The sequence below is a fragment of the Ananas comosus genome, linkage group 19 (assembly GCF_001540865.1).
Source record: "Ananas comosus cultivar F153 linkage group 19, ASM154086v1, whole genome shotgun sequence".
NCBI lineage: Eukaryota > Viridiplantae > Streptophyta > Magnoliopsida > Poales > Bromeliaceae > Ananas > Ananas comosus.
Window position 1 is genome coordinate 1238532 of NC_033639.1, and position 11949 is coordinate 1250480.

The 11949-nt window shown below is 37.9% G+C and overlaps 1 protein-coding gene across 1 annotated transcript; it reads right to left on the reverse strand.

Annotated features, from left to right (window-relative positions):
* On the reverse strand, positions 796-7921 carry LOC109725091 (ultraviolet-B receptor UVR8). The gene is made up of 4 exons (XM_020254154.1): positions 7496-7921; positions 3390-3606; positions 2417-2729; positions 796-1768 (listed from the first exon to the last, which is right to left on the reverse strand). Exons 1-4 carry the CDS (start codon positions 7834-7836, stop codon positions 1281-1283), a joined length of 1359 nt encoding a protein of 452 aa, XP_020109743.1. The 5' UTR covers positions 7837-7921; the 3' UTR covers positions 796-1280.

Below are 11949 nucleotides of genomic sequence, written 5' to 3' on the forward strand. Positions count from 1 at the left end.
TACTATTTGTTTAGTAAAAAGTAAATAACATAAAAACTAGAAGTGTGAGAGATAGTTAATATTTTTATCACTTTTTTTTTCTTACTAATTGACATCGATTTTGAGTGGACCGAAATCAATTACTATATTTTGGAAAAATTGAGTTTCAACCAAAGGTGAAGTTACGATAAACTAAACAACGAAAGTGACATTTACGATCAAAAATCATTTCACACCTCTCCACTTTTGATAAAACAAACACACCTTTAGGGCTTGTTTGTTTAGGTGAAAATGGATAGAGGTGAAGTCGTTTTCGACCGTAAATGATCATTTCTGCTGTTTGGTTCGCTGTAATAAAGATTCTGTTGAAACTCGAGTTATCTGAAACAGCGTAATTAACGTCGGTCCACTCTGCACCGAAGTCAATTACGGTGGAGAGAGGTGAAAGAAAAAAAACAAAATAATACAATAGGCAATACTAGTTATATTTAAATATATTTAATTATAGTACTAATTACTTTTTTATTTAGTTCGCATATTTAAAATATAATAAAAGTTGATTAGTTAAATTTTAGTATTTTCTTCATTTAGTTTTTAGTTATGTATTGATATTTTTCTTTACTTTATAATTTTATTGTTGTATTATTATGATTTATGTATAAAACAATAATTTAATTATTTTATATTAAATTTTTTAATTATATAGAAATATAATTATATTATTTTTATTTATTACATTATAATTTTATATTATTCACTTCCTGCGAAACAAACGGCAGGGCTGAGAAACTTTATTTCCATAACAATGAAAGCAAATAGCAGAAAAAAAATAGTTTTTTATCTGAACTCCATTTCAACCCAAGGTCCAGTTTCGGTGAAACAAACAAGCCCTTATAGTCATCCAATAGATGACAAGAAGAAGCTGAAAATATACAAAGACCCCCTCAACTATAGGCCAATTCGCAAAAGGCCTCCCCAAGTTTTTTTCTTTTTCGTTTTTTTCTGTTTTTTTTTTATCGAAACTCCTCATCAACTTCGGCTTGTTTCGATTTGAATTGTTTCGTCAATTAATTGGGGATTCTGTAAAAATTGATAATGATTTTCTGCCTTTTCTTTCGAATCGTCAAAGAAGTTTTTGTTAATTCACCAGAATCCCCAGCTCAGCCGGAACCAACTCAAAATGAAGCAAGAGAAAGTTGAGGTGCTGTCAATTACAGGAAAAAAAAGGAGAGGTAAGAAAGGTGCTTACTTCAAAATGGTCTGTAGTTGAGGAAGTCTGCACTCTCCACAAGCAACTTGAACTATTCAGCAACAAGTAGCAGATTATGGTCGAACCCTGCCGCCGCTTGCAAAACCTGAAACCCTTCTAAACACTCTAAAAGCGCAGGCTCCACCTCGTCCGTCGAGCTCCCCAGCCCTAGCCGGCCGTTCCGGCCCGACCCCCACACCCACACTTCACCCTTTGAAGTTAGAGCAATCGAATGAACCCGGCCCGCCGACACAGCAATTGGATCTTCTCCACTCAGGCCCTCGACTAATAGTGGAATGCCTTCTTGGCCCTGTCGACCGAGCTGAGAACTTCGATTCCATCCCCAGGAAAGAACTGCATTGGATTCGTTTTCATGCTCAGATTCCGTCTTGCATAAAAGTAAAGAGTGGCCAAGGCCTGCTGATACTGAGAGGGGTTTAAAGTTGAAGTTTGTTTCGACGGGGAGCAACTTTGATCCTTCAGTTGTACGGCCCAACTGGCCGTATGTATTGTCTCCGCAGCTCAAAAGAGTTCCATCACCTGAAATTATATGAAAGCACTTCAGGGAAAAAATAAATTGTGTAAGATACTCCTGTGCATAAACTATAAATACAAATACGTCAAACAAAATTTGGAACAGCTTAGTGCTCATATGCCACTATTTGTTTTTTCCGTTCTTTCGCGCAAAAGCTCGACACGATTGAAGGCATTTAGATATGATTTTCTCTAATTTTTAATATTGCTAAATTGTTTGCCAGCTCTGTATACAGGTTTTTGTTTGCCAGAAAAGAAAAAAGAAAGGTGGAAGCAACCTTCGTTTGTTTCTAATCTCTGACAAAAATGGCGAATTTGCAATTTGCAAATTAAGCAACAACAACACCTTATTTAGTTTCTTTTTCTTAAATAAAAAAACACATAAACAATGCCAAACATGCACCTAATGATTAAAAAAAAAAACAAAAAGAACTTCACAGCTAAAGAAGACGACCTTTACTAATAACCAAATTTAATTGCTCGTTCGGTCCAGGCGAAGCCGGGGTTGCTAATACAAGAAGTGACAATTAGCAATAACTATGAAAGGGATGAAAGGAAATTGGAGAATAAAAAAGGATGCTAAGATTCATGATGGAGAAAAGGACAATGTTATTTAAAAAAAGAGTGGGAAATTTCTTGCAAGTGAATACTCACAGCATAGAACAAGAGAATGGTCGAGCCCACAAGATACATCGGACACGTTAATATCACTCAGTTCCCGAATGAGAGATGGTTCCCAGATGATAGGCATGTTATCCTCTCTCTCTATTCTTTCCGCGACAAGTTCCTCAGCAATTTCTAGCATAGACTTGGATTTGTCCCTGTGTTTGTCCAAATCAGGTGGTTGCTTAGAAGTTGCATCAAATATTTGCCCCATTTGTCCTAACCTCCCATCTTCTGAATAACCCCAGCCAAATATTTTTCCGTCCTTAGTCAACGCAAATGCATGTCCCCATCCGAATGAGACCTGCCACAAGGATAAACACATGTTCATGGCTTCGTGTAAATGTCAAATTTAAGAATTCATGCAATTGAAGTATGACATAACTTCTGAGAGGCAGCAAAAAATAAGTGTACAACCTTAATTGATGAATGACCAACCTGCAATTGAAGAAACAGGAATAACTCTGTCACTTGCACAATCAAAATACATACAGCTAGTTTCAATTTTAACAATTTAGAGTCAAATGTATGATCCACTAAATAACCAAGCGCTTTCATTAGTTTACTGTTTGAAGAAGCCGTGTCAGCATTGTTCGCTGCTAGCTCCAATTTCAAGAATCTGCCATGTAAGCAAACACCAACAATCTGGCGTCTTATTTCAGACAGATTGACTAACAAGGCTTAATTCTTCTGGAAAAACAAGCATACAGAGACTAATTATCCAGGTTGAAACTCTGATGCCTCGACCAAATTTTGGGCCAAATTTCAAGAACTAATTTGTAATTAACCCTTTCTAGTACCACACACATATTCTAATACTTTTAACACATTGATTTCAAACTTTTTGTTACTCCTGATTCAAGTTCCATTCCAAAGAACTCAAGCAAGGGATGGTGAATAATGATTCCTTTTCTGTTGTCATTGGAAATAAGAGTAGTTTCTTTTCTAAGAAAAGCATCAACACCTTAACTACATCATGCCCTGCAAGTGCCTCTACTCTACAAGGTTTTGTAGCTTCTGTTATTTCTCTGCCAAGACCAAGTTGGCCGCGCTTGGATCTTCCCCATACCCACAAAGAACCATCATCACCAATAGCGGCAGAAACAACACCTGATGCAGCAGCAGCCCGAACTTTCACGTTATCCAATCCTACGACCCTTTGAGGAATGCTCCATGTTTCTCTGTAATGGCAAAATGAAGCCCATTTACACATTTAGCTACTGTACCGTAACAAAGAGATATTAACGCCATCTGTATGACATAATATCCATTTAAAGCCCAAGCTTGCATAGCCTTTTTAGCTTCTGAGAGCAAGCTAAAAATGCAGGCAGAGCAACTTGGCCTTATTTATTACAGTTTGTAAAATTAGTAACAGAGCAATTCATGTACTGGCAAAGCAAGCTTCCTGTAGGATTTGTAAGTTTTATTTTTAAAGTAGGTTTTGCCCAATTGATAATCCCTTTGGTAAAACTAAGTACTGCTCACTTTATGGATGCTATTAAGTTGTTAACCAAGTCATGCAGCAGTAATATGTAGTAGCATGACTAATGTGTATTTTGAAATTGACCTTGACTTCAAATTGACAGTAATAGGTTCATCCTGGGTTTATAAGCTACTACAGCAAACAATCTTCTGCATCTCCAAGAAAACGTGGAGCTTCTGCAGTAGCGGAAACCAGAAATGCAATTGTGTCTTGAAGCAGAATTTCCATTTTGATGAATTTGATTCTGCTGAAGAAAAAAACTGGTAGAGGTATATTAAAATAGTGCTTCTCCTAATAGCACTGTACAAGTAAACACTTCACCAAACAACACTACATCTTAAAGCAAAGCCGGACAGGCCCTAACATTAAAAGATTGCAAATTATATCATTTTTGCTAGTGAACACTTTAAAATAAACTTTCTTTTCTTTAATAAAATGACCACTCTACCCTCAAGGAAAGTTTTTTTATAATTTTTACGAAAGAAAAAAAGATCTCAGAATCATCCGAACTTCACATAATTTACAATTCACTGTGTAAACTTTATAACATTGAAATTTACTGCCTCAACAATAATTCCATTGCAGTCCAGCACAAAACCCTCATTTCCGTTTATTTAGTCAAATGCCCTTTATGTGAGACCCCAAGTAGTCCTATATATAAGATATAATAGGGCTAAAACTCTTAATCTGGCTATAGCATTTTAGGAGGTGGTTAGGCCCAAGAGGTTAAGAGGATTAAGCGTGCAAGACTTAGAATTGCTCTAGGATGAGTGACCCTCTGGGAAGTGGGACATCACAGTTGGTATCAGAGCCAATTACCAACCGAAAAGTATGAGATGAGTCTCGGCTGAGCAAAGTTATGTAGCAGGGAGAGCGTGACTCTTATGCTGATGACTGTTGTAGGTAGAGCGCGGCCCTCCCACAAGGTCGGTTAAGGCTAACAAGACAAGTCTCACATCGCTTGGTACTTGTGAGTCTGAGCTTGAAGAGGACGTCAGGGTTTAAAGAGGAAAAAATGTGAGACCCCAAGTAGTCCTATATATAAGATATAATAAGACTAAAACTCTTAATCCGGCTATAGAATTTTAGGCGGTGATTAGGACCAAGAGGTTAAGAGGGTTAAGCGTGCTAGATCTAGAGTAGCTCTAGGATAGGTGGCCCCCTGGGAAGTGGGTGTCACACTTTAGTTACATAATCATATGAGATGATTCAAATTTCTGAGTGAATGATCAGCTTGGCAATTCATGTGTTCGGCAAAGTGGTTAATTTTCCTAACAAATGCCTTGCCAATTTGACAAAAACGAGGGTTTTTTAACGAATTACAATAGAATCATAATTTGGGTGGTAAATTGCACACTTTTTAAAGTTCAGATTGCGAATTGCAAATTGAGCAAGTTTAGGTGGTTGTGAGGCTTCCTTTCCGGGTAAACTTAAATTTACCCCTCGTGGGTTAAAAAAATAACAATCAAAACATCCTATCATTTTATTTTTGTTTTCTTTTAAGATCTTACAGTAAAATAGAATAGCAAAATGATACTTTTTGCGAACCACAATATAGCATTTCAGCATCCTACAATCTATACTTTATCCCTAGTTTGCAAAAAAAGCATCACTTCGCTATCCTATATAACTGTAGGCTCTTATCGTGAAACAAAATACACTAAGGCCCTGTCTGCATATCATAATAAGATATCCAATGATAACTTATTCGGTATAAAAGTTTTCTAATACGATTGGAAGTTAGGAGTTTGATTTTTGCTCCTTGAAAGGTCTTGCCATCTATGACTTGGTAGGATACCATATTTCACCTACGAGGTAATTTATCTTATTCTGAAAAAATGACTTGTAAGCCGAATATCATATCCATTCTAGGCGTTTGATGACACTACGTATTGACCAAATACTATATGCTTCTTCAGTGAGACCCTATTTGGATGTCAGAATAAGTTACCATTGGACAACTTATTCGGTATGAAAATTTTCTTATGTGAATGGAACCAAGAAGTTTGATTTTTGCTCCTCAAAAGGTCTTGATATTCATAATAGATAGGATATCATATTTCACTTGCAAGGTGATTCATGTTATTTCGAGAAAAATAACTTGAAAGTCGAATATGGTATCCATTCGAGACATCTGATCATATTCCTTGTCTACTGAAAACTATATGCTTTTTGATTAAATCAAAGTGATATAGGCCTTGTTCGGATGTTGGAATAAGCTATCCAGTGATATCCTATTCTGTACGAGATTTTCCATTGTGATTGGAAGCTAGAAATGTAGTCAAACGTTCAAAATGGAACAACATATTCGGCCTTCCAGCCAATTTTTTAAGAATAAGATAAATAACCTTGCAGGTGAAATAAGTGATCCTATAAATCATGAATGCCAAGACCTTTTAAGAAGCAAAAAATCAAACTCCTTGCTTCCAACCATACAAGAAAACCTCCATACTGAACAAGTTATCATTGGACAACTTACTCTGACATCTGAACAAGGCTAATAGTGTTTAAAAAAGCGCGCCTAGGTGCTAAGCTCATCAGCTAGCGCCTAGGCAAGCGTGCCTAGAGCTAGGCGCAAGGCACGGTCAAGGCGCGCCTTCTTCATATCTATCCTAACGGTTTGGATTTAGATCTATATATGCCCTAATGGGTTTGGATCCATATATTTATTGGTCTAATGGGTTGAAACATCTAAAACTAGATCCGAAATCCTAAACTAACATAATCTAAGACCCTAAACAATCATCAAATGACAAAGCTAACGAAGGAGAGGAGCATTCTTCATCAAGTGATGAGGATGATAATTGACGATTGATGATTGAAGAATAAGGACTAATTAACATTTCTAGTGTGACGTATTTTGACTTGGGACTCTTGAATACTTAGCTTTCATATGACGCCCTTTTAATGATCTTCGGCTTGAAACTTTAAACTTTAAACTTTTATGCATATTACTTTTTTATGATCTTGTACTTGTAATTATGTGTGTTTCAAATCAAAGTTTCCTACATTTTTGTTAATTATTAGTTATCTTTATACTAGCATTTATTTGGAGACAGAATGGTAATTTGTTCTTTACTTTTATCTGTCTAAAAAGTTATCATATACGTTGGTTGGCTTCTTTTCTTTTCTTCATTTCTTTTCTGTCGAAAACGTGGCTATTTTGGTTAGTTATAGAATATCTATTGTGATAATATGATTTTAAAGAGTATCTTTCCTATCATGCTTTTCTACCTTCGTATCATATCTTTCCAATCCCTGCAATCCCAAGCAGAGTATAATCTGCTTAACAGTAAATTGCAAATTGGGCAAAGTTGAGAGGGATCTGAGGCTTTTTTTGGGGGCTAAATCAGCATAACTTGTTATAATTTCTGGCTCAAAATTTCTAAACTATTGTAATCTAAGTCCCAAACCCAAAGACTAATTCAAATTTAGTTGAGTAAATACCAATATGTCGAGAATGTTACGATTGACGATGCAACAATAACTAAAATGTTGTCACATCGATCATCTCACGAGCTAAATTAGAATTACATTGTGGGGCGACAATTCGGAAAAGTTGGAGCACGGAGAGGGAAAGAAGGGACCTGAGGGAGGGGCGGCCGAGCTGGGACTCGGCGTTGCGGCCCCAGGACCAGAGGTGGCCGTCGGCGGCGATGGCGAGGGAGTGGTAGTGGCCGACGGCGAGGGAGGCGATCGCAAAGGAGGGGAGGGAGGGGACTCTGAGGGGCTCGTAGGCGTCGACGAGCGGGGGGAGCCCCCCCACGGCGCCATTGCTGTTGTCGCCGAAGCTCCACACGGAGCCCACCGCCGAGGTTGCGAAGCTGCGGAGGAGACGATGGAGATGGAGATGGAGATGGAGATGGAGACGATGGAGATGGTGGAGGGAGGAGGAGGAGGAGGTTGCTCCTCTCGGGAACGGTGGCATTGGAGAGGAGGAGAGGAAGAGGGAGAGGGAGAGGGAGAGGGAGTTGGAGATGGAGCAATGAAGCAAGCAAAGGGCATTTTTTGCGTTTAGCCCCTCTCAAAAAAAAATTTACAAGGGACCCCTAATAAATTTATATTTGCACATACGGCGCTATGCTTGCCACGCCAGCACCACGTTTGTATTTTTAAGTTAAGCATGGTGATTGAATTATTGTGTTCATATTTACACTCTAATCCCTCTTTTTCTACTTGAACGAAAAAAATACAAAAGAGAACATGGTGATGCAATCATCGTGTTTAATCGTATTCAAGCGCTCGCATGATAAGAAGAGAAATATTTATTCAAATGTAAATTTGTTAGGATTATTTGTTAAAAAATTTTGATAGGGGTAAATGCAAAAAACCCTCGCAAAGCAAATATAGTAGGGTTGCAAAACGGATGTAAATGGATCCGGGTTGATGGACTTTCGGCCCCGATTCACGCCCCGAATGAGATCGCAAGTTGAAAGACGAAGATTAATAAAAAAAATAATGGGTAAAATTTAGAAAATTTTGATGTAAATACTTTTTTTATTCACTTTTTTATTTGAATTTTAAAAATTTATATTTTACTTCCTCAAAATTTCAAGCTTATGCCTTTAGCTCCCATTCCTCAGGGTTTCGTTCACTCTTTTGTTTGTTTTTTATAATTTTTATCAAAAATACTCTTAAAAATAATAGAAATATATTAAAAAAATTTTGAAAAAAATATAATTTGGTCATTTCGCCTCTCCATTAACGTTGTAATCCACTGAGAAGAAAAATAATTTTAACAAAATTGATTTGGTTTGGAGAATCAATTTTAGTTAAAACCTGTTGAGCGTTTAACTAAGTTTAGATGAAAAGTGATTTTCTGAAGGGATATGTAAACATGTTTGGCAAAATCTTTTTAATGTTGGCATATAATAATAATTTTTTACTAAATTCTTTTTAAAAAATTTAAAATTCGAATTAAAATTTTAAATATTAAATTTTAGATTTGCACAAAATTTAAATTTTGATATTTTAATTTAAAATTTAAATTTAAATTTGAAAATTTAAAATTCCAGTTTCAAATTTAAAATTAAATTTGAAATTTAAAATGTAATATTTGAATATTTGAAATTTAAAATTTGAACATTAAAAATTTAAAATTAACAATTTAAAATTTAAAATATAAAATATAAAATATAAATTTTCAAAATTTGAAGTTAGTAGTTAGAAAACAAAAACTTATCATTTTAAATTTTAAATTTAATATATAAATTTTGATATTAAATTTATAGTTTGAAATTTAAAGTTTTAAGAATAAATTTAAATTTTTTTAAATTAAAATTTTAATTTTAATTAAAATTTGAGACTAAATCAAAATAAAAATTTGAATTTTGGCTCCAAAATCAAAATCGGATTTCAAAAAGTAGGTTTTAGTTTTCTGATTTTGAACCTCACATATTAGAAAATTGATTTTAAAAATCAAAATCAAAATTTGAAAACGAGACCGCCTAATGCTCTATTGAGTCGAAAATTACTTTAGAGTCCAAAATTACTTTTCGAAAGGCAGACCAAACACCCAATTTGTGAACTAAGATACGAAGATCTAGTCCCGGTCTAATTTTGGAAACCAATTTGGGATGGGAGTTTTAGACGACTAGGCTTATAGAATTTTTTTATTTTAACAGTAAGTATTTGATATTTTTATTTGTAAAAAAATAGGTCTAAGCAGTTTATTTCTTTCGGATCATATCATACACGGTGAATAAAGTAATGACGATGCTTTTCCAAAAAAAAAAAAAAAAAAAAAAAAACCTAAAACTGTGGTGCATCGTGCACCAGGTGCATGCAATAATTTCTAGCTCGACGGCTCTGTAGCGAGAAAAGGTTCGCGCTCGCCCCACGAAAAAGCCTCCTCTCTTCCTCGCAAACACCCCAAACCACAGCTAGCGACGTTAATGGCGGCCGAATCCCCGATCCAAACCCTAATCCTAACCCTAACCCTAACCCTAACCCTAGGAAGCGTCGGTGGAGGAGGATCACGAGCAGGAGGAGATGGATCGATGGAGAAGACGAAGAAAAAGAGGAGGAGGAGAAGGATCGATGGAGCAATGGCGCAGAGCGATCCGAGTCGGAGAGCGAAATCCTAATCCTAATCCTAATCCTAATCCCGGAGGAGAGGCGGACGCGGATTTGCGGATTTGTAATTCAGTTTAATTCTTGATTCCTAATGCAATTAGAATTGCAATTCAAAATAGAATTTTCTTTTATTTGATTACACTGATTAAATCCTAGTAGGATTAGAATTATATGGAAATATATATTATAAATCCCCTCTTTCTCTCTCCCACACTCCCAAACTCTAGTTTACACTAACGCGCGCTCTCACACACACAATCACACAAGCGCGTTTTTTTCTTGATAACATGACCGAGGACGAGAGAAAAAACCTGGTGGAGAGAGTGGTTTCCGGCATTCGGAGCGGCAGCAGCGGCGCTGGTGAGCCCTCTTCATCCGCCGCTTCGTCCTTTATCGCTGTTGCTGGAGATGAGACGACAGCGGCAGCGTGCTGTATCTGCAATAAAGCATTCAAGACGGAGAAGGCGCTGTGCGGGCACATGCGGACCCACCCGAGGTCATGGAAAGGAGTGAAGCCACCCCCCGCGGCAGCACCGGCAGAACAGCAAGAAGGTCGTGATGTTCGAGAATCGGCTGCAGCAGAACAGAGAATCCCTGTTCAAGAATTGGTTCGGGTCAATCAGCGCGCCGAGGATGTGAATCCGAGGAAATTGGAATCTGTTGTGAATCAACTCTTGGTTCTTGCGGAAGAGTCACCTCAGTGGTGGCCGCAAGGTGATGATGGTGGTATCAGTGAGAATAACATCACTAGCGACAGTAGTACTGCTGGTGGCGGCGGCGGCGGCAATGGGGAAGTTATCATGAAAGACGGGTTCAATGAACCAGCGAGCATCAGCGTCGTCGCTGCAGGGCGGTGGGCGCGAACATCGCTGCGCACAATGGAACAGTGCCTAACGTGGAAAAGGGAACGAGCTCGAAAAAGAAGGGAAGCAGTAGCAGCTCTGCCGCAGGTGGCAGCGGTGCCCACACATGCGAGAAGTGCGGGAGGACGTTCGCGACGGGGCAATCGCTCGGTGGCCACATGAGGAAGCACTACGAGGGCCCGCTGATTATTACAAACAAGAAAAGAACTCGCGAGCAGCGAGAGGAAACGCCCGCCCCGACAGTTGAGCGCAGAGTTTGTGAACCGGCCGTGCCAACTGCGCCTTTGGAATCGTATAATCCTGCGCTCCGGTCGCAATCCGTGCAAGCGAGCGACGGTGGTGATTGTGAGAGGAATAGAGAAGAACCTGAGAGGTTGTCGGCAGGCAACGGAGCCCGCCGTCTGCACAACTTCTTCCCTAATGTGCTGGCAGAGCCAGAGGAGGAGCCTAAGAACGCGCCGCAGCCGGAACCGGAGAGGAAAGACGATGACGGTGATGATGATGAATTGCTCTCCTTGCGACTTGGTCGGAGATGTAGTGGTGTTTAATTCTTTTTGTTTCTTTCTATTATTATTTTTCTTCTTTTTTTGTTGCTCTGAAGATCTCATTTGGGATAGTACAGCCCTTCAATTCTTTGTAGTTCCTCAGAAGTTGAGACAAATAAAGAATGTTTACTGTTGAGTCACTTAGCATCTGTATTTGTTGCTTCACTTAAGTCATTTTGGTCTTTTGGATAAGTTGTGATGATGCGCAAATAATTAACTTCAAATCCTCAGTTTTAACCTCTGATTCTGCTTAGTTGCTATTTTAATCGCCGTAAACCTCGTGGATAAATTCTAACTAAACTAACTCTGTACTTAACAATTACATCATGCAAAAATGTTGCATGCCGTAATTGATCAATGATTCTTGATGCTTCACCATGGTCTTTGGCTATCTTATGATACTACTGTGCAGTAGTTGGTGTTACTTTATTATTATAGTTTTACCTTCTAAGCTGCTTAGTATGCATGTCAATGCCTCTCAAAACCTGGTGATTTTGTTTAACTGTTGCACAAAGGAATCACTCCTCCCTCCTGTGTTTTTGGTTATAACAAAATCTA

Bases quoted from the DNA above. Each gene is read 5' to 3' on its own strand.
- LOC109725091 (XM_020254154.1), bottom strand. From the start codon at position 7,836: ATGCCACCGTTCCCGAGAGGAGCAACCTCCTCCTCCTCCTCCCTCCAC. The intron at 3,607-7,495 runs GTCCCTTCTTTC...TTGCCATTACAG, and splicing joins CTCGGCCGCCCCTCCCTCAG to AGAAACATGGAGCATTCCTC. The intron at 1,769-2,416 runs GTGAGTATTCAC...ATATAATTTCAG, and splicing joins CCATTCTCTTGTTCTATGCT to GTGATGGAACTCTTTTGAGC.